Source organism: Podarcis bocagei (genome assembly GCF_964188305.1).
Source record: "Podarcis bocagei genome assembly, chromosome: 7".
Taxonomy (NCBI): Eukaryota; Metazoa; Chordata; class Lepidosauria; order Squamata; family Lacertidae; genus Podarcis; species Podarcis bocagei.
The window spans coordinates 40,731,285-40,749,948 of record NC_138132.1 but is presented as its reverse complement, the minus strand read 5'-3'; the positions used below and the strand labels follow the sequence as shown (position 1 = coordinate 40,749,948).

At 47.1% G+C, this 18,664-nt stretch overlaps 1 protein-coding gene across 1 annotated transcript in view; it reads right to left on the bottom strand.

Annotated features, from left to right (window-relative positions):
- Window positions 1-16,200, bottom strand: part of LOC308591546 (uncharacterized protein) — a 39,541-nt gene extending 23,341 nt beyond the window's left edge. Inside the window, exons 1-13 of the mRNA XM_081202313.1 lie at window positions 16,084-16,200; window positions 13,897-14,101; window positions 12,863-13,001; window positions 12,311-12,444; window positions 11,957-12,110; window positions 11,511-11,612; window positions 10,116-10,223; window positions 8,879-9,010; window positions 8,468-8,548; window positions 7,255-7,402; window positions 3,872-4,021; window positions 2,256-2,328; window positions 1,966-2,141 (exon numbers count right to left, since the gene is read on the bottom strand). Coding sequence (XP_081058439.1) covers window positions 1,966-2,141; window positions 2,256-2,328; window positions 3,872-4,021; window positions 7,255-7,402; window positions 8,468-8,548; window positions 8,879-9,010; window positions 10,116-10,223; window positions 11,511-11,612; window positions 11,957-12,110; window positions 12,311-12,444; window positions 12,863-13,001; window positions 13,897-14,101; window positions 16,084-16,165 — 1,684 coding nt within the window. The 5' untranslated portion in view covers window positions 16,166-16,200. The remainder of the gene's footprint in view (window positions 1-1,965; window positions 2,142-2,255; window positions 2,329-3,871; window positions 4,022-7,254; window positions 7,403-8,467; window positions 8,549-8,878; window positions 9,011-10,115; window positions 10,224-11,510; window positions 11,613-11,956; window positions 12,111-12,310; window positions 12,445-12,862; window positions 13,002-13,896; window positions 14,102-16,083) is intronic.
- Window positions 16,201-18,664: the final 2,464 nt, after the last annotated feature.

Below are 18,664 nucleotides of genomic sequence, written 5' to 3'. Positions count from 1 at the left end.
TGCTTCCCTCCTCCAGCCCAAGTGTTGAGCTGGCTCACCTTTCTTCAGCAACCCTCCCACTTCAAGAAGCAAATTATTTAAGTCACCGTCCCTTTAAGTCTTCCAGCCACTGCTATGGGATGCTCCAGAACAGACTTCTTTGGGGCCATCTTGTTTCCCTCCCTGGCTTCTCTCCACCACACTTCCCTTCTCCTTGCATTGGTTGCCTTTCTTCATTCCGGTGCGAAGCTCTAAATTCCCTCTTAGACACCTGGTTTCCCTTCTGGTTAATTATCTGTGTGGTTTTTTTGCTTCTTTGGGAGGATTTGAGGAGAGCACAGGGGCTGAGCACCACACCATGCAGGGCTCAGGGCAACCTGCAAAGGGGTGCCTGCATTTGGCCACCCATCACCACGGCTTTTGGGGACAATCCACATTTGCAGGCTGCGGCTGGTTCGTAAAGGTTTATGCCTAGCACTTCCAATAACTCCAACACACAGTCACAAGTCTTTAATTGAGGAAAGTGCTTCCTCTGAGCACATGCAGCCTTCCGTTGCTTTCTACCTGCTTCATTTCCCAGGTCTCACAGTCCTTTCTGCCCCTGCACAGCCCAAACATGGGTCATGTGCATTCCTGTTGTCTGTCCTGTCTGTCCATCTTCTGCATCCTTAGCGCCCCTCCCTGCTCCTTAAATGGGAACAGAAGACCTAGTGGCATAGCATGGGTGGGGCCACAGCAGCGGTTGCCCTGGGTGCAAAATTCTTAGGGACACAGAATTTCAAAAAGAAAAAAAATAATAGTAATAAAAAAATAGTGCACCTTTCCCCTCGCACAGAAAATCTCCCAATGTTTGCATGGGCGAACAGAGGAGCGGATTTGGGCGATGGCTGGGTGCCAGGGCATGCTCTGCACAGGCTTTAAAAAGATACCTGCTCCTGACCAATCCCCTGTCCTGCTCTCTGCCATGCTTGACACTCACGGGGCACCGTGACTGCCACTTGGGTAGGTCGCTGTGCCATTTCCCCTTTGTTCCAACCTATCAGCTGGTGGTGCAGGGATATTTGCCTTGCCCCGGGTGCTGGCAACCCACGCTATGCCAGTGGGGGGGATCTTCACCTCCCAACTTAGTCTGCCCATAGAAATGAGTTGGTGTAAGCTGTTAGTCTGGACAGGGTGGTGTGTTTATGGAGTCCATGCTCCACTTTTCAACGGACTAGCCAATTAATTTTCTGTAGCTGTTTTTTTGCAGTTTCACCCAGCACAGGTGCAACTATTTTGGCACTATGTGATAATAAGCAGTCTTTTGTTTTTATCCATATTGGGGCAACAGGGTGTTTTACTAACTTTCTGTGGTACACCGTCACTGTAGGCCCAATATTTTGAAATATCACGTTTCTGTTGGTACATGTGTGTTGGTGCCTAACAGGGATACATGGAGGTATGGGTCACGCACACAGTCCTGATCCAAAACGGGGGGAGGGGGCATCTCTTGCATTTGTCCCTTTAAAAAACGAGAGGCTGCCCCATCAGCCTATTTGAGCCTTTTGTGAAGGGTGAAACTTTTGAAGGAAGACCAAGGAACAGATACTTTTCTGACAAAAAAATGGCATCCTTTTATTCTGAAAGTCTAAATGTAACACTATATTCATTTTTATCATTATTTTTCAAGTTTTGTAAATCAGAACTATTGTTACTGTATACTTTTGACAATGCAAAGATCTGAAAGTAAACATTGCATAAAACAAAAGGTAACTTTTATCTAGGCTTAGTAACAATGTGCATACCTCCTGCAGGAAAGGAATAAACATAATTTACAAGATAGAGATGTTTGTTTAACTAATTTTTCTATATTACCTACTCTCCATCATTTTGCAGCTCAGAATAAAGAAATATGGTGTATTTGTTTTGTGGAAAAATATATTTTAACAAGTAACTATCATTTGTGATTTTGGTGCTCTGTTTATTGTCCATAGCTGCTTGTGAATTACAATTCCGTGTGTTTTCTTCTCGCCTCATCCACCTTCTCAGGGACAGTCTTTAGCCAAAATTCCACTTTTTTCTCTTTCAGCTTCATTGAGACTTTCTGCTTCAGATTTATCTCTAGATACTGCTCCTGGGTGTTATAGGCCGGCCACTCTACCAAACCTTCTCCATTAGGGTTTCTAGGAGCAGAACCAACAACAGACAATGTTCTGTCATGTCTGCCAAGGCATCCCACATGCCTTCCAGCCAGCCCCACCACACCCCCATAACTATCACGGTGGCCCATGACTCACCCGCTGCGAGCAAAGTTAGCCCAATATTTCATCATGGTTCTGCTAAGAACTTTCTCCTCTTCCGTGGCATCACCTGAAGAATAGAGGGAGGGAAGTTCATTACACAGCTGGGATCGCTGCAAATACAAATCCACTCCCAATGGTTACCCAACCCAGTTCAGTAATTCATTCTCTGAAGTAGAATGTGGGGGGGCAGGGGGAGTTCGGGGGGGCACACATGCTGCAGCATCCATCAGAATATCTGCAGGAAAGCTTGTGCGTGAAAAGGTGCCTGTCATTTGTAGTGATCTGCAAGCACTCCAGTTGGAGAACAGCCTTTACCAAAGGTGTCATGGACTTTGAAGAAGCATGAACTCAGGGCTAAAAGGAGAAACAAGCTAAAGGAAGGCATGTTTACAAACCCTGTCCATGATCAACACCTGCCTGGAAACCTTGGCCTTCACAGCCACTTACAGACTCACTGTTAAGCCTATGTTCGTGAAAGACAATCTTACTCAGCTACAAGTGATCTCCAAAGAAGAAGGTCTGTTTCAATGTGTAGTCTTGCCTGACAGCCCTGAGCCACATGGCTGGTGATGCTCTGTTCTGAAATGGGCAGGGAAACCTCACATGAATATATAGATTTGTCCATGTCAAGGCAGAGGCTGCAGAAGTGTTGTGCTAGGCCAGGTGTCCTGGGGTTGTGCCGGAGCCATGCCCCAGGCCAAATGCCCAAAGGGGACTGCAGGAGGAGAAAAGGCCACTCAAAACACTTGGCAGAGGGGGAAAGTGAGGGGGTAAGCTGCCTCCCAGAGAGGCAGAGATGGGGAAGGCCTGGAGGTGGGAGCCTCCCTTGAAGCACAGCCCAGGGCTCATCCATAGCTGTACTTGTCCTGTGCCTTGAATGTGTGGGTCCGAGCAGGTTCCCGCTTGTCCAGGAAAACCTGCTCTTTAGCAATAAATTGGAGCAGGCATCAATCCGGAGATGTTTTCTCCAATTCGGCAGTAAAGATTGGGTTTCGGGGGGGGGGGGAGAGCGGCTAGTTTGGATGAGTGCCAGTATCCTACTAGCTTCTCTTGTCTAACAGTAAAGAAGGAGGTGCCCTCCCCATCCTCCCCCCCCCACCCTCAGTTAAAGGTGAACTGGTTTGGGAATTTTCTGGTCCTTGTTCGCCCTCTACTGACCACAGGTGGGAGTGGCTTCTTCCTGCTTCTGCTGTCCTCCATCCCCACTGTTGGTTAGGTGCCTAGCAGAACCCCAGAAAGTGGGCCACCCCTATGAGAACCGCTCAGGCCCTTCCCATGTTCTGCGCCCAAAGGGAGCCTTGCTACATCACCCTTTGGTTTCAATTCACTTTGAATGTATTATATATTCCTAGAAAACAACATGCAAACTGTTAATTAGAAAAGCGAACAGGGCAGGTGATCAGTCTGTCCACCTCTGCCGCCAATTCTTAGCGTAATCTGTAGGCACCAAATCCCTGTCACGCCAAAAGGGTTTCAGCACCGCAGATGACGGCAAACCCAACCGGCTTTGGAGGGGGTGCCATGCCTGCCTCCTGTGCCTGGAAGCTGCCCTGCCCTTCAGCAACCTCCCCCAAAAGAGAGTCCTGAGTCACGGGATAGCCGCTCTTTACCATGCAGGCGAATGTCACCAGTGAGAAACGGCCCTCCAAAGACGAACCCAACTTCGTCTGCGTGATCCGCTTTCACATAGGCTGGCTTGGTATCGTGGTACAAACTGGGACGGTGCTGGTACTCAAAGAAGTAAGTGGGAGCCCCGGTCTCTAAAGAGGGAACAAAAGGAGACGGAGGCTGAGAGAGAAGGCGGCAGTGCATTCCCTGAGCACGGTCGCTCCCTGTCCTTTGCCTTTCAGCTGCTAGGGAGGGGGCAGCCTTCGATTCAGGTCTGAAGGGTCTCCTGTACAATCAGAGGGGCTTTCTGGTAAGATCCAGAGGCTTCCTTTTAGCTCACCAGGCACTCTCTGCTTCAAAAAGCCCCAGGGGAAATTATCAGGCTTTCACATCTAAAAGAAAACCATGTTGGCACCCTCGGTCCAGCTTCCCTGTCGACGACATTCCACAGGTGGAGGTGCCACAGCTGGAATGCCCTCCTTCCTTTTTCACCCACTTCACCTCTGCCAATGAGGAGCCAGAGAAGTGCCTAGAAAAGACCTTTACAGAACTCAATGGTTTGTGGTCTGGGAGAAGGCAGAACCTCCTCCGGTGCCCAGAGGCCTTCCAAAAACTGTGTGTAATTATGACAAGGCACTATGATGCTGGGAACTTATAGATTATGGGGAAAACAGAAAGATCAGCTCCTTCATGTGTCATCCTTGGCAGCTAGTACATATCAGAGAGGATTTTCCTGGCCTTGTGAAGTCTGTAGGGCCAACCCTTCCTACAGGCACGTGATCAAAAGCAGCTCCTTTCAGTCCACTCACACAGCCTCCTCCTCACACTGCGGCCTCATGACTTTGCCTCTGGAAGGGGCAGCATGCTACTGCCCTCTGGGCCAGTCAAAATCCTGCCTGCTGACATCTGTACCGACTGAAGTTTCCAAGAGGTCTCCAAAGGTCATTGGCTCAGAGGGGCAGCCATTCTTCCCTTCCCACTATCCCAGAACCCCCCAGGGAACAGTGCTACTAGTTACAATCTTTTTCTGGGTGCTCCTGTGGGACATGCTGTTAGAAAAAGGGGAAAGAAAAAAATCCTTAGCCTGTTTGTTTTTAAAGGTAAAGCCACCCACCACTAAGGTTCTAAGATTTCAACTCTGATCCTCATCTGACCTTGGGGGAGTTTCCACACCATCCCCACGGAAATGACCCCCCAAAACAAAATACCGTATTTTTTGCACCATAACACTCACTTTTTTCCTCCTAGAAAGTAAGGGGAAATGTCTGTGCGTGTTATGGAGGAAATGCCTACGGGTGGCATGCCTATGGATTTTCCTCCTCTAAAAACTATGTGCGTGTTATGGTCGGGTGCGTGTTATAGAGCGAAAAATACGGTACTTTTGATCACCCCTTTCAGTTGGCAAAAGGGTCTGCAGCCACGAAGGCCGCTTGAGTCTCCTGTGACAAAGTTGGATCCAGGAGAATCCCTCAGCTTTTTCCCCTCAGCAACCCTGTCCAGAGCAGACTGTGCACCATTCCTCTGAATCTGAAGACCAACCCTTGTCAGGATGAGTTTCAACCCCACTTGGATGACAGCAGCCCTCAAAGACTAGAGGTTGACAAACAGGGGAGGGAGGAGCATGTGTTTGGCTTGGTGGTTCAGAAAGATGCCACCAATGACCCCTGCACAGAAGCTGGACTGTCCGTACCTCAACACCAGGGGCCTATCTTGCATGCAGAAGAGCTGGAGGTCCCACCTCCAGTGAAAAGGATCAGGGTGGGAGGAGAGGAGAGGAGAGGAGAGGAGAGGAGAGGAGAGGGGGAAACCCTCTCAGCGTCAGACACCAGAGAGCCACTGCTGGCATAGATGGACTAAATAGGCACAGTTGATCCAAGGACTTGATCCTGTGCCCCTCTTCTCAGGAGCTTTGTCTATCAGCTTGTAACACACTTTCTATTTGCCCAAAAACATTATCTAGATCCATAGAAACATACAAAGCCTATGAATCAAAGGCTTTGAAAAACTACCTTGCAGATTTAGTGCATTTGAAAAGAGAAACCCTGAAAAGATGCAACGGGGGTTATGCGGGCACTTGTGAGATGGGTGCAGCCCTTGCACCATAATCTCATGTTACTCCCAGTGGGACTTCTTCAGGACCTGCTCCCAGTGGCTCAGTCAGCCTTCATCTTTGACCAGGCCTGTATCTGCTAATGGGTGAGGAAGTTCATACCTTGGCCTTTTTCACCCACAGGCTTTAGTCCAATTCAGGAATGATTTACTCATCTTGTCGGCCCAGGGATCAAAGAAGCTGGCACTGAACTCAGCCAAGTGTACTCTCCTTTGGTAAGCACAGAAGTCCGCGTGACCCCCAACGATGGGGGTGGGGATGTGCCTTGTGAAGAAGGTTCTGGGTGTGATTGCTCGCTCGGTCGCTGCTCAAGGGCTCACATAAATCACGTGCCGCAGAAAGCAAAGCTCTACGCTATAACCAGGCCAAGAACCAAAGGTTGCTGAGAACTGACTAGGACTTAAAATAGTTAATAGAAATAGTTGCAAAAAAAAAGCTTCTAACTAGGAAAGAAACACCACACAGGAGCTGGGGAAACTTAGCTAGGAACTCTCATTGCAGCTACACAGAATAATGATTGCAATTCTGGGGTATCATCACAGGAGCCCTCGACAATACAGATGAAGGAAATAATTGCTGCATCCCTACAGTTACTTAGGTAAAATTTGTCTTCTGAACTTTCAGTGATGCAACTCATGAGCTGCAGAATGCCTACATGATGTGTTCCATCAGTGGTTTGGCAAGAAGCAAATCTGGTATCAGAAGCAGATATTGTGCCTTATAGTACAATTTAAACCAGAACAATTTAATTCTCCCTCCCATCCGAACTACTCAGATAAAATGCTGACTGAAAGTGGGTGACCCCTCTTGCCTATTGACTCACATGGATGAATCTGGTCTTCTCCCTCAAAGCAGTTGTGGTGCCAGCTTATGTAAATCTTAGACGCAAGGAATTACAGACCCACTGGATGGATGTCCTGAGTTTACAGTGTAAATGACTGAAGTGGCAGAGGGGGAGACAATGCTTGCTTGCCATGCCAGCACTTGGAAACTGCAAACTCACACAAGAGCCCTGACTCCAGGCTCCCCACGCTAAATTCCTGAAAGTCTTTGACATCTGGAAATAATTTTGTTCCTTCCTCCACGTAGAGCTGAACTCGAGAAATTACACAGAGAGTCTCTTGGAGTCAAACTCCAGACACCTCACAGTCTGGCTCTGGGGATTCTCTGAGGGAAATGGTGTGCCTCAAATGGCATGCGTCACAAGTGTTTTAATGTCAAGAGGATACTTTATTATAAGTAACACCTGACAGGGGCGGGGGACACTCTTTTTACCTCTGTGATACCGTAATGTTTTTATGGATGGGATAACAATGAACACATCTCCAATCAAGTCCAAGAACCCATCTCTGAGCTCATCCAGGTCATTGGTGTCCCCAAGGTACTCATCAAGTACCATTGGCAGGAGTTCAAGTGGGATCCCCTGCGAGAGAAGAAGAAGAAGAGAAGAGTTTGGATTTGATATCCCGCTTTATCACTACCCGAAGGAGTCTCAAAGCGGCTAACATTCTCCTTTCCCTTCCTCCCCCACAACAAACACTCTGTGAGTTGAGTGGGCTGAGAGACCTCAAAGAAGTGTGACTGGCCCAAGGTCACCCAGCAGCTGCATGTGGAGGAGCGGAGACGCAAACCCGGTTCCCCAGATTACGAGTCTACCGCTCTTAACCACTACACCACACTGGCTCTCCAGTGAGAAAAGAGATGGTGGGAAATGGCCATTGCTGGGGCAGGGGGGGGGTCCCCTCCTTTCTCAAACGTGCCCTTTGTTACTTGATTTGTGCTACAAGTGTGTAAGAAGCAGGTTGACCGAGAAAAGCCAGCCGCTGGGGCGGGACAAATGAACTGGATGCTATTTCTGTTTCTGATAAATTTGCCTTGGGATTCTGGAAAGCACTGCCTCCATGTTAGAGGGGGCTAAGAAGGGTGTCCTGGTGGAAGCCTAACTGGCCTTGGGCATCATGTCTAGCCTACCTTGGGAAAGGGAGTCAAAAGGTTATTCTCCCCCCTCATACTCTGCCACTGCTACACCCATGTTCTTCTGAATGGAACTGAAGCAGAAGTCCTAAGGCCCCCTCCCAGGATTGGGTCAGGAATGATCTGGCGGGCTTTGGGGAAGGCCACTGGCTGGGAACATGTGAGGGCTGTGAAGCTTTCCCCCCCCCCCTAAGCAGCTGCTTCCAATGGCCTCAGGAGAAGGAGAGGGACAGGGGTTAGTTCCCTCTCTTGCCCCCTTCTCCTCCTCCTCTGCCAACCCTGCAAGCAACCATCAGAGCTAATGCCAGAGCTCCCATTCCATCCCTATGAAGTCAGGAGAGGACTCCTCTGGATCCTAACTCCCCCCATCACCAGTCACCTCTCAGTCTAGGCATGAGTTGCCCCATCCAGGCAAACATCTACAGGGTGGTGCTCCTAATCAATCCTATCTGCAGAAAATTTATTCTCAAAGTTTCTCAGAGAAAGGATGCAAATCAACAAAATAAATAGTTACCAAAATGGGGAGGATTGCTTCTGAAGTAGTACGGATTCTGTCCCTGTCTCCCACGTCCTTAAACCCTTCCAGGGTCCCAGTCTGCATCAAAAGAGAAAAGAAGGGTTATCTGTGCCTTTGAGAGAAACTTCAGAGTAATTCTTGGTTGGGAATGTTCATTTGTCCGTGTTATTTAATTATTAAAACATCTTTGTTGAGATCCATTATTGCCCACAGTGAACCAATTCGTCTCCAAGAACTTCTGCTTGAGAACATCTAATGAGCCTTTGGGGTCTAAAGGAGTAGGTTTATGCTTAGAAACCACCACCAACCATTAAATTAATAGCCTAGTTGTGAGGCCCCTCTTGTCACAGGGATTTCATGCAGACATTTGGGGGGCAGAATGAAAAGGCCTTGCTAGCGGGATCTTACCACACGCGAATTCCAGCCAAATTCATGGTTGGTGACTCCGACCATGAGGGGCACAGCACTGACCTCCCTCCCAGCCAGAATCTCCTCTGGGGTCTTCGGCATAAACACACCATCCAAAGCTGGCCCTAAGCCCTGAGCAAAGGGAAGGAAAGAAGGTGTTTAACTGAAGGGCCCAGGACCACTCCCCACCCTCCACCCTGACCAAGCCAAAATAGTCCGGGAGGAATGAGGAGCTCAGCCTGTCTTAGCACCTCAGTTGCCTCTCCTGATTCAGATGGAGCAGAGAGGTAGAGCTGAGTGTCACCTGCCTATTGGCAGCACCTTCAAAAATCCTGATGACAGCTCCCAGCAGCTTTATAGATGTTCAATAGCATGGGGGACAAGATGGAACCATGAGTAGCTTCCCATGAGCAGAACCAAGGAAGTACAGTGCCCCCAAACCCCACTTCCTTGAGTGACTCCTGAAGGCTGCTGTGGTTAATGGCATTGAAAGCCGCCAAGAGATTGAGAAGAACAAGCAAAGTTGTATTCTCCCCATCTCTCTGCCAACTGTTTAGTGGGCACGATGCTGCAGCCTCACTCTCTTCAGTCAGGTTTGGACCAAGTCTTATGCCGCCTGAGCTCTAGCCACCAACCCTCCTGTTTCAAGGCACGCAGGACACCAGAGCACCAAGAAAACTGATGTGCTCCACAGTTTTTGTCTGTTTTTAGTTGTTTTTATTGTACATCGCCTTGAGATTAATAAATCAATAATATTCTGATCAAATAAAAGATCTATTTAAACATGTACACAAATATGTATTTAAATCCAATTTCTGCACTTTTTATATTCTGTATTTATATTACAGTGGTACCTTGGGTTACAGACTCCACTAACCTGAAAGTAGTACCTTGGGTTAATAACTTTACCTCAGGATGAAAACAGAAATCGCACGGCAGCCACGCAGCGGCAGTGGGAGGCCCCATTAGCTAAAGTGGTACCTCAGGTTAAGAATGGTTTCAGGTTAAGAACAGACCTCTGGAATGAATTAAGTTCATAACCAGAGGTACCACTGTACACTAGGACAAAAAGGAAGCTATAAGACAGGCTGGTCCATTCCTCCTTGCCCTCATAAACAGCAATACACACTTGGAGCAGAAGGTCTTAATGAGCACTCTAGGTGGTTCCCCTCACTGGGAGGGGAGAAACAACTGAGCAGGGCATCAAGGCTCTTTCCTGATCATTCATGTCACTTACCTGCCTGCTAAGGTCAGCATGGATCAGCTCCTGCTCACTCTTCTGCCGGAGACAGTGGACTAAGGCAGCTGAAGTGGTCATCTCACAGCCAAAGATACGGGCAATTTTCTGTATATGTACACAATGACAGGAACTCTTATCTGCTGCCATCTCTGGCACACTAAGCATTCAAAGGGTGGAGAACAGAGAGTCCACCATTTGTCAAACTAAAAAGTGGCAAGTGCCCCCCCCCCATTTTCACTGTAATTCCCACCTCCTTTTGAGGGTCGCTTTAGAATCCCACCAGAAAGCACTGTTGTGGTGTGTTGGCCTTAAACGTGGCTTTTGGGGTGAGTTGTGACCCCAGTATGCATTCATCTTGTTGCCAAGGAAACCTGATGGAAAGGGTTTCAAGGCTGCCCAGCCTGCTGTGTTGCCATGGAACCTTTGGGGCCCCAATGAGAAAAAATGTCATTTTGGGGTATTATTTAACCTCTCTAGGTGACTACCCCAGTCCCCTGATCTGAAGTAACAGCCTTCAGCAGGTTTCAGTGCCCTCCATATGTTCCTAAGAATGCTGGAGCTCTGGTGACAGAAAGCAATTGTTTTGCCTGTCCTTTTATCCCTGACCCCAAGGAACAGGTGTTTTGAGTCTTTACAGTGCATCTTGTCCTCAGCATGTAGGCCCCAAGACCAATATGCCCACATTAAAAATTCCCCAGTGTGTTATTTTCAGGCCCCTAGGAGCAGCCTGCCCATTGCCCAACCATCTGGGTTCATGGTGGGCATGAACAGCCCACCATCCTCACCCTATAGGAGTAGGGCCCTGTCAGGGTGCTGAGGGACCCATTTTAATCACATCTCCATGGCAGGCCTCCTCCCGTCCATATAGCAACAGGACCATACCTATGTGAGTGGTCCCTCTCCCTCAGCCGAAAGCAGCACAACATACCTCACACCTCCATTTCTAAAGGGCAAGAGTGCATATTGCTACTACCTGGTGCCCTTTTGTTTTACTCCAGATTGGCCCTGTGCCGCACCTGTTACCTGTTACTAATTCCACTCATGGCACTGAGAGAAGCTGTGGTGGTGGGTTGTGGTGAGATCTTGTGAGATTTCAGTAAGATCTTGGCAAGAGCTCACCGGAAGTTGCCACTTTTTCGTTTCTGCCAGAGGTGGAGGCAGCAAGGGGGACAGGGCGCCTGCAGGGCACCGCCTTTTGGGATTCCACCGCCTGGGGCGGTTGCCTCAGCCTACCTCATATGTGAGCCGGCCCTGCCCTGCCCTGCATTCATGACACTGGGGGACTCCACCCAACTTTTGCTACCTGGGCCATGTTTAAAAAAGAAAAGAAAAAGCCAGCATCCTTGGGACAGAAAACATTTTGGTCTCATCTGGTCAAACAAACAAACCTACTTCAGCAGACTTAGACCTGTTCTGGAAGACTATAGGAAGCTGTGAGACACCGCTCTCCAGGATGGCTCTGTGGAATAAACCCTTTGACAAGGGAGACATAACCTGGCAGAGGAGAAAGGACACCATTGGCAACAGACATTATGCCCTGACCTAACAAAAGCGCTGAACATCAAATTAGGCCTCTGAGTCCCCATAGAACTTACACCTATTGCACCCAATTCCTTCTTCCTAATCTTTCCTGTAGCCAGAGCAAAAAGGGCCACTTTATGCACCATGATTACATGGGTTCTGCAAGTTAGCAATGACTGCTACCCCCACCCATCCTTTCCACAGCTTTGAGAGTATGTCAGAGATCATTATTTTATGTTTTGTAAAATGTCCACCTGAGAATTAAGCAGTCTATTACTATAATAGAAACCCCCACCATATAACATTTTGGAACTCACATGGGCTGAAGCACTCATGGATCCTGCAGAGACACCAAAGAGAGTCACCAATTCCGGATCGCCCCCAAAAGCTCCGATGTTTTCCTGGATCCACTGGAGAGCTGCCACCTGGTCCAAAAGGGCCCAGTTCCCTCGAGCACTCTCATCCCCTGTGCTGAAAGGAAAGCGTTGGCAAGGAGCAGCAAGCTCAGCGCTCGGGTGGATTTCGGAGAAAAGGTTGGCACTTTGAGTCAATGCCAGGTCCTTCTGAGGGGTTTCGGATGCACAAGTGGAGAGAAGAGCTGACCCGACAGGTCAACCCAACACCCCTCTAGTGAAAAGGGCCCTGGAATACCTTTAGCCAAAGCCTCTTACCTGAAGAACCCCAAAATGCCCAGCCTGTACTGAAGGATGACCACCACCACATCTTCGTAGGCAGCTAGCGCGGAACCATCAAACCTGGAAGCTGCCCCAAATATCATGTTCCCTCCGTGAATCCACACCATCACCTTCAAAAGAACAGGGGCGGCAGGGAATGACCAGAAGGTCGCTAGAGAGCATTTTTCATAAAATGTTTTTGAAATAAATAGCACATAATAATTGTACATATAGACTATTTTGTAATGGATGGCGAAGATGCACTGTATTGTATCATTGTAGTCAGGCAATTTTGCAACAACAGACAACCATTTAGTTTTGCGTGCAGTTCAAGATGCAGTTATCCAGTTTTTATTTTATTTTATTCAGAACAATTAAAGAAAGGATGTGGCGTAACCAATCAAAATTGCCCTTTGTAAGAACATGAGAGGCAGAAGAGTCTTCAGAGTAAAATGACATTGGCAAGAGCCACTGCCATCAACCCAGAATCTGCTGCCAGCCCCCTTGCTTTGCAACACTGCTTTCAGTCCATTTAAAATATGTGCTTACTGGCAACTTGGATGCCTTGGGGGAATCTGCGGGAGTATAAATGTTTAAATACAAACAGTCCTCGGAACTTCGGAAGGGCGGGTGCTTTTCTTTCCATCTCTTCTGAATTCCTTTGAGTATATCCAGATCCTGGGGGCACCTGCGGAAAGGACACCCCCACACTCGGCATTACTTTGGAAATAACAGAGTGAACATACTAGCTCAAATATAAAGATAATAATTTGCAAGAGGTCACGAGAGGTGGCGTCAGGGAGAAACTGACATTGGCCAGTTTAAAGGTTTACTGGCAAAGCTGTGGACTTAATCATCTGTTCTTAGTTTTTTGTTTTTTAAAAAGGGCAGCAAGAAAGGGGTCTTCTTGACACTCTAATCTTAGAAAATGGATGACAATGCTTCAGTCAATCAGAGCAGGGCCACTCAGCCTTTCTGTTCAGGGAATTCAGTATAAATTGTTTTAGTCTGAAAACAGGATATCCTCTGTTAATAGATCTAAATGCTGGGAATATAGATGTCTTAGGAAAGATGTGCTACAAATGTGACGGGACTATTAGCCTTCACAAGCTTATTGGAACATAATATTCCATGCCTTCTCTCAAATAATTAACCACCCTGAGTTTGGAGCCCATTAGCATTGAATTAATATCACTGCAAATTATTTGTCTAACATGGTCAAATAATTAATTATGAATTTATTGAATGCAGCTAAAATGTTGCAGGATTAACAGTGAAAGAGCTCTCAGCCTCCAATGGCTGAGGGCTGGTTGCTGAAACATCTGGACTGCTCCGAACCATTAAGGTTGCAAATACTGGAATTTCTGTGGTGTCCGTGTTAAGTTAAAACAGAATTTTATTTCAGCAATTAGACCTGTTTTGTTTCCAGTGATTTCTTTCTTTAAAATAAATAAATAAATTCTTTAACAAAAGGTGATGATGAGCACATGCTGGTGGTTCCCAGCACCTCCCCTCAAACATTCCTCTCTGCTGGTTTTTATTTCCCCAGTGCAGCCAAGAGGATCCAACTGCATCTCTCTTACACCGCTGGGTACGTGGTAGCATCTCTCACGCCATCCCATGACTCAGGCGGTTGAGGCGAGGAGAATCTCAAGGAGCCAGTGGGAGGCTTTGCAAAGGGGATGCCCAGGAAGACATCGACCAGCCGCTCTGTGCCCTTTACACTTGCTTGCGTCCCTCGAAGCCGTCCATATTTTGTGGCCACTTCTGGGTGGGCGCCTTCTGGACCTACACAAGGCGTGCAGACAAATAAAGTTTTTTTAAATGTGTGAAAGAATTCTATAAAACCAGGGGGGCAGAGAGCATTGGGCCTGACCACGCCCCTCCCCTAGAAAGGATCTGTGCAAAGCCAAAAGCAGCCTCCCTTCTCCCTCCACACAAAGGACATGAGAGCAGCCATCCTCTGCAATCACCACTTTGAGTTAAAGTGGGTTTTCTCTGGTTGTAGCTTTTTAAAAATATACGATTTCATTTTAAATGTCGGCAGCTTTTTCTGTTTAACGCTGAGCTTAAAAACAGATAAACCAGAAACAAAAGTCATACACCGCTTTATGAAAGAACCTTGCAGACAACAGCCCTGAGGATCATCCCAAAGGGAGTCCTGCAGTCACCTGGTAAAAACCATGGACTTGTGGAGATGGAGGGGAACCTGAGGGTCATCTAGCCCAACCCACTGCAATGCAGGAATCTCAACTAAATTAACTAGATGGCCATCCAACCTCTGCTTTAAAACCTCCAAAGAATGAGAGTGCACCACATCTCATGGGAGTCTGTTCCACTGTCGAACAGTGCTTACTGTGAGAAATATCTTCCTGAGGTTGAGTCAGAATCTTATTTCTTTTAATTTGGAGCCATTGGTTTGGTTCCTAGCCTCCGGAGCAGGAGAAAACAAATTTGCTCTATCCTCCATGTGACAGTCCTTTAGATATTTGAAGATGCCTATCATGTCTTCTCTCTGTTTCCTCCTTACCAGGCTAAACATACCCAATACCCAATTCCCTCAACTGTTCCTCATAAGGCTGTGTTTCCAGACCCTTGATTGCCTTCCTCGGCACTTATTCCAGCTTGTCAATACTCTTCTTAAATTGTGGTGCCAAAAACTGGACACAGTATTCCAGGTGTGGTCTGACCAAGGTAGAACAGAACAGGACTATTACTTCCCTTGATTGGTACACTATACTCCTGTTGATGCACCCTAGAATAGCACTAGGTTATTTTGCAGCTACATCACACTGTTGACTGATGTTAAGCTTGTGGTCCACTAAAACTCTAGATCCTTTTCACATGTACTACTGGCAATCTTATAAGAACATGCGGTGCAGAGGATAGTGTAAATAAAATGCTATAGAACCTCCCCAATGGCTTTGGTCCTGAAGCCAGCACATGCAGTTAAGTGGCGGGATATCACTTGTTTTGATGCCTTTAGCTATCAGGAGGTGGGGAAGTCTTCAACCAATGCAAATTGCCTTTCCCTGCCTCTCCACCGCCCTCACCTCCTATTGGTAAATCTTCACCCTACCACTGTCATCTCCAACCCATCCCTATGCATTTTCCAGATACAGTACAATGGGATTTACTGCCAAGTAAGAGAGGAAATGTAAGAGAGCACATCACAGAATCAATTTCTAGTCCCTCTTCTCCCTCTCTCTCTCTCTCAGACACACACACAACTCCCTCACCCCAATCTTTTTTAAATCCAGCGACCATTCCCCCCCCCCCCTGATGAGTGGCAGTTGAAGCAATTGAAGTGCTCTTATGCAGAGTGTCAGACACAGGAATGAGATGGGCTGCTCTTTGCAAGAGAGGGGTGAAGGGTGGGAGGGAGCTGCTGGTGAATTCTGAGTTGTATTTCTGAATAACGCATGAAGATGATGCTCTTAGATCAAGTCAGACCATTGATCTATCTTGCTCAGAACTGTCTGTGATTGCCAGTGGCCTGCTGGAGTTTCTGACAGGGTCTTTCCTAACCCTACCTAGAGATGCCACTGGGGATTGAAGCTGGGGCCTTCTGCATGCAAGACAGGTGTTCTACTACTGAGAAATGTCACTGTATCTTCTACAGACTAGAATAATAATACAAAAATGGTGTAACTGGAAAAATGTAAAGAGGTGACTGACACAGACAGAGATGCTCCTCTTCACTCTACTCAAGAGTGGATTGCAAGGGGCTATTTCACTCTTTATCAGTTAAAATGAAACACTCCCCTTACCTTTGCCTTCAAGAATTCTGAAGCCAACAGTGCTAATTGCAGCAACCCAGAACAGGGCACTCCATGGGGCTGATGCCATCATGCTTTACTGCCCCTGGGCCGCTGCACCTTTATATGCTTTCAGGGCAGGGTACAAAGATCAGCATCCCTTGCAAAGAAAAACCGGGAAAACGTCCAGATACACCTAGCATCAAGCTATAATAACACCAGACCAATGATTCACTTTTCAACAAAAGGGAATCATTAACTGTAATGTGAGGAAAGGTTACACAAAAGCTGCCGAACCAGCTGGCACCAATGGAAAGGGCAAAGTCTAAAGCAGGAAAGGGTGCCCGTGCCCCGCTCGAGCCCTCTTTGGCTGGCATTCCTGCCAGAGGAGCGGGAAGGAACATGTGGTGGTCCTTTGGGTTCTGTGAAGGGTGAGAGGAAGGCTCCTAGGAGGATAATCCCTCACTCCCTCTCCTCCCCTCCAAGTAAAATGTTAACTGATGAGGGCAGATCCACGTCATGCATTTAAAGGGCATCCAAACCATGGGTCAGCAACCTTTTTCAGCCATGGGCCAGTCAACCACCCCTCAGAGCATGTGGTGGGCCGGACTATATTTTTTTGGGGGGGGGAGAACGAATTTCTATGCCCCCCAAAATAACCCAGAGATGCATTTTAAATAAAAGGACACATTCTCCTCATGTAAAAATATGCTGATTCCCGGACCGTCCGCGGGCCAGATTGGGAAGGCGATTGGGCCGTATCTGGCCCACGGGCCTTAGGTTGCCTACCTCTGATCCAAAGCATACAGCTTCCCTAGCAGCCTTTCTCAACCTGTGGGTCCCCAGATGTTGTTGAACTACAACTCCCATCACCCCTAGCTAGCAAGGCCAGAGCTCAGGGATGATGGGAGTTGTAGTCCAACAACATCTGGGGACCCACAGGTTGAGAACCGCTCTCCTGGGAACTGTAGTTCTATAGCTGGACATTGTAGCCCCATGAGAGGGAAGCGACAGATTTTTCCCCCTTCTTGCTGCTGGTAGCTTTTTCCACGGGGTGGGAAATGCGGCCTGAAAATGCAGCCCTCGGCCTCCACCCATTTCCCTTTCACAGCGCAGCCCCCCCCCCCACACACACACACCTTCCCGGTGACTTTTGGGGCTCCGAGAGGACTTTTTTTTTTTTAAGATATTTATTAAGATTTTCAGAATATTACAAAATAGAAAAAGAAAAAAGAAAAATACAAAATAAAAATAGTTAAAAACAATTCAATCTTTCAATGACTTATCTTTCATTTGCTTATTTCCCGGACCTCCTCACGCCTCCCTTTTCTGTATTCCAGTTCAGTTTGTTAGTTCAGCAAATCCCTCCCCTCTTTGTTTATCCTAGTCTTCAATCTTAAAACATTGTAACATTGGATTTTTACCTATTAATAGTCCATTTTCTCATATTCCCTTATAACATTACAGCTATAAACCACTTAGTTTCTATCCAACATCATTCTAACATTCATTAATTTTACAATATTTCTGTAAATAGTCTTTAAACTTTTTCCAATCTTCTTCCACCGACTCTTCTCCCTGGTCTCGGATTCTGCCAGTCATTTCTGCCAGTTCCATATAGTCCATCACCTTCATCTGCCATTCTTCCAAGGTGGGTAGATCTTGTGTCTTCAAATACTTTGCGATAAGTATTCTTGCTGCTGTTGTGGCATACATAAAGAAAGTTCTATCCTTCTCTGGCACCAGTTGGCCGACCATGCCCAGGAGAAAAGCCTCTGGTTTCTTCAAGAAGGTATATTTAAATACCTTTTTCATTTCATTATATATCATCTCCCAGAAAGCCTTAATCCTTGGGCACGTCCACCAAAGGTGAAAGAATGTACCTTCAGTTTCCTTACATTTCCAACATTTATTATTAGGCAAGTGATAGATTTTTGTAAGCTTGACTGGTGTCATGTACCACCTGTATATCATTTTCATAATATTCTCTCTTAGGGCATTACATGCCGTAAATTTCATACCTGTGGTCCACAACTGTTCCCAGTCAGCAAACATAATGTTATGTCCAACATCTTGTGCCCATTTAATCATAGCAGATTTCACCGTTTCATCCTGAGTATTCCATTTCAACAGCAAGTTATACATCTTTGACAAAATCTTAGTTTTAGGTTCTAACAGTTCTGTTTCTAATTTTGATTTTTCCACCTGGAAGCCAATTTTCTTGTCCAAATTATATGCCTCCATTATCTGATAATAATGAAGCCAGTCTCACACTTTATCTTTTAATTTCTCAAACTCTGCAGTTTCAATTTGTCTTCTTCTTGTTCCAAAATTTCCCAATATTTCGGCCATTTGGCCTCCATATTGAGCTTTTTCTGAACCTTTGCTTCCATCGGTGACAACCACCTTGGGGTTTTATTTTCAAGTAAGTCCCCGAGAGGACTTTTTCCATTAGTAACCCTCAGCCTGCGACTCTCACAGTGGACCCTGCTGGGTGGCCTTCCTGGCAGGGAGGCTGAAGCCGCAAAATCCTGTATTGAACAGGCAGGTGCGACTGGATGGCCTCCCGGGAACCCATCAAACCGCGCAAGGA